General features: G+C 37.7%; 1 protein-coding gene across 2 annotated transcripts in view; it reads left to right on the forward strand.

The window, feature by feature from the left end:
* The window catches only part of TRA2B (transformer 2 beta homolog), a 21,937-nt gene extending 20,642 nt beyond the window's left edge, over positions 1–1,295 (forward strand). For both annotated transcript variants that reach the window (XM_003792727.3, XM_012806917.1), the window contains one exon: positions 303–1,295. In XM_003792727.3, the coding sequence (XP_003792775.1) occupies positions 303–313 (11 nt within the window). In that variant the 3' untranslated portion in view covers positions 314–1,295. The remainder of the gene's footprint in view (positions 1–302) is intronic.
* Positions 1,296–3,353: the final 2,058 nt, after the last annotated feature.

Below are 3,353 nucleotides of genomic sequence, written 5' to 3' on the forward strand. Positions count from 1 at the left end.
AGGAGGCTGAGGCAGGAGACTCGCTTGAGCCCAGGAGTTGGAGGTTGCTGTGAGCTGGGATGTCACAGCCCTCTACCCAGGGTGACAGCTTTAGGCTCTGTCTCAAGAAACAAAAAACCAAAAACCCTTAGCTCTCAGATTTGATTTATACTTCGTATTTCTTTTGTAACATTTCAGAAGAAGTCTTCTGTAATCTGGTCCCTAAGAATTTCCTAATGGCAGAACAACTCAAAATTCTTAGCATTAAAGTACATTTGATAGCCAGTTCCCTTAGTATTAAAGCCTGATTATTTTCTTTCTAGGTCGCTATTGAAGCATGAAGCTGAAGACTTTCTGAAACCTACCCTACAGCTGGGATATTGTTTGTGGACAATATTTTTTATTGTCTCGTTTAAAAAGTGAACAGTGCCTAGTGAAGTTAGGTGACTTTTACACCTTTATGATGACTACTTTTGGTGGAGTTGAAATGCTGTTTTCATTCTGCATTTGTGTAGTTCGGTGCTTTGTTCAAAGTTAAGTGTTTTCAGGAAAGTATGTTTTGCATGTATTTTTTTACAGTCTAAATTTTGACTGCTAAGAAGTTTCTATTGTACAAAACTTCATTTAAAAGGGTTTTTTACTGAATCCAGGGTATACTGAAGATCGAAGCCTGTGTAAAATGCTACCAAATGGCAAAAAGCAACAATAAAAACAGTTTGATTTTTACTTTTCTTTCTAAACATATCAGTGCTTAGCAGAACTGTTCAGATTTTGTTGTCAATAGTAATTTTAAAGACAAGATGGCCGTTTTCTCCAGTCCATGAAACATACCATACTTAATATACCTGCAACTAAGTGTTAAAAATTATGCTCTGTAACTCTGTACTGCTAGTATTAGAACTAAAAATCTTTCAATACAACAAATGCTTAATGCTTATATTAGTGTGGATTTGTGTCAGCCTCTATGTAATCTGTAATAATATATATAGCAGGGAGTAAGAAGAGTTGCACAATATATGCCTTCAAAGGCTATTTCTTAAAACTGTTAAAAGGGTACAATAGTATTTCAAACAGCAAGTGACAATACATTCCACCACAAATGTACTCTTTGTTTTTCTAGCTTTAGACCATATGAAAAAACTGGGTGCTTTAAAGTGTGGGATAAGAGAAGGGAACACTACACCTGTGTCATGGATGAACTGAAGACTTTGCCTGTTCATTTTTTAAATATTATTTTCAGGTCCTTTGCTTACCAAAGGAAGCCCAATTTCACTCAAATGTTTTGAGAACTGTGTTTAAATAAATGCAAATGAAAAACATTGGTGGTGCAACTCAGTTTACACAACAAATACTTGTTGGGATTTGTTACTTGTTAAAATTTTTCTATACTTGAGTCTCTAACGCAGTGTGTTGCTTTGGCTGAGATGCATTCTTTTCCTATTTTTTAAAGAGAAATTTGTATCTTCTGCAAAATACATGGAGAGTAACAAGGTACATCCCCATTTAGGGATGAAAAATAACTGTGATCTCTATATATAACTTGAGGGTACCTAAAATGGACATTTTTGTATTGGTTCTTTTTTCATTTGGGTAATTTTCATGACCAGTGCAAGTGGCCATGCTAGAATCTGAACGTAGGTGGTCCTAGCTCACTCTCATGAGTAGATTTAAGAGTAGATTGAAGATCGATGCCTATGTGTAAAATGCTCCCCATTGGTATTGAGGCTGCCAGATGACTGGGAAGTATCAGTAACGGATCATACTTGCAAATCTTACTCTGTAAAACTTCATAGGCAGGGTGTTTTAAATGCCTACTAACTTTTGGTAACTCAATATAAATCTTGTACCCGTATGTGTTTACTTCCAGGAAGAATGTGGAATTTAATGCTGTGTTTGTGATTGTTTATTTCAGATCTTTTCAACCAGTAATAAGTGGCTACACAATTATTTGCATCAGTTGAGTTTTAGAATGCGGACCAGAAAGGTTGAGTTTACATAAAGGCTGAGAAGTCTGGTTTTACAGTGATGGTGTGTATGAGAGATCATGTTGTGCTTACAGCTATCTTCTTAAGGAAGAGTTGTATAAACTTTGATATCCCTTTGAGCTTTTTACCTTTGTACCCAGAATATATAGTATAATGGTACGTGATGAGTGTAAATTTACTAGGGAACTAACATGTTTGGGTGGGGATGCTTAAATGTTCACTGCTCAGTGGTGCCATTTGTGCCTGCAGTAGTTCTTACAGCAGAGTCTCACTTTGTTGCCCTCTATAGGGTGCTGTGGCGTCACAGTTCACAGCAGCCTCCTGAGTAGCTAAGACTACAGGCGCCTGGCTATTTTTATTGTTGCAGTTTGGCCGGGGCCGGATTCAAACATGCCACCCTGGGTATCTGGGGCCAGCACCCTACTCACTGAGCCACAGGCACCACCCACACAATTTGCAAGTATTAAATGGACAATGCCAGAAAGCATATGATTGTTGAGTGCTGTGATCAAATCTTGGGCAGTATCCCTTTCACTAGTCTATCCAAGCTGGTTATATAACCTGCCCTGTTTGTGATTTGATAGGCATCTCAAGTAATTTCATAAACTAACTTTCACACTATACATATATATGTACACAGTTCAATACTTTCCTCAGTTTTAGGCATCCTCTGGGGCCTTCAAATATATCCCCTAAAGATAAGTGGGAAACAACTGTTTTAGTAGAATATACTAACTGCCCTGGAGTTTCTAGTTCTGGAACAGCATCCTTTGATGGAATGACGTATGACGATCTGTACTCCTAAACCTGCTTTTTTCCCTCCCTAAACCCCACCCAACCCAAGGTTTGTCCTGGGAATTTATATTGTATAGAGACTGGGACAGAAAAGTTGGAAATAGGGTAACAATAATTGTGTGTGAGCTCTAACTATTGATAATCCATGATAACCAAAACCTAATATTTAGCTCTTCCATTCTGTAGTTACCCATTATCCTGCCAGTAAGTTTATTCTTCAAAGCTAGTTGATTTTAATGTTCTGGCTTTTAGATCCAAACGAATTTTGACTAATTGAGAATTTGCTACCAACTGTGTCTTACAGCCATTAGACCTTGAAGAAAATTTGGGATTTTACCAGATCAAGACAGGTTGGGATAAAGTTAGTAGTTTACACTGTGATTAGTAGTCACTTTCATGAAAGCTTTCTTGGGGACCTCTGGATAATTGCTCCCATATGGGACAAAGTATCAGAACTACAGGAGAGCATAATGTTCAATCTTGACCTTTTGCTTTGAGGCACAGGAACTCAGGGGTTTTTATGTGCCCATAGCTTCAACATTTATTTGCATGATTGCTGAGTTAAATTACTTTGTAAGTAGGCAGCGCCTATGG

Source organism: Otolemur garnettii, unplaced genomic scaffold (genome assembly GCF_000181295.1).
Source record: "Otolemur garnettii isolate 467f Iridium unplaced genomic scaffold, OtoGar3 scaffold00060, whole genome shotgun sequence".
NCBI lineage: Eukaryota > Metazoa > Chordata > Mammalia > Primates > Galagidae > Otolemur > Otolemur garnettii.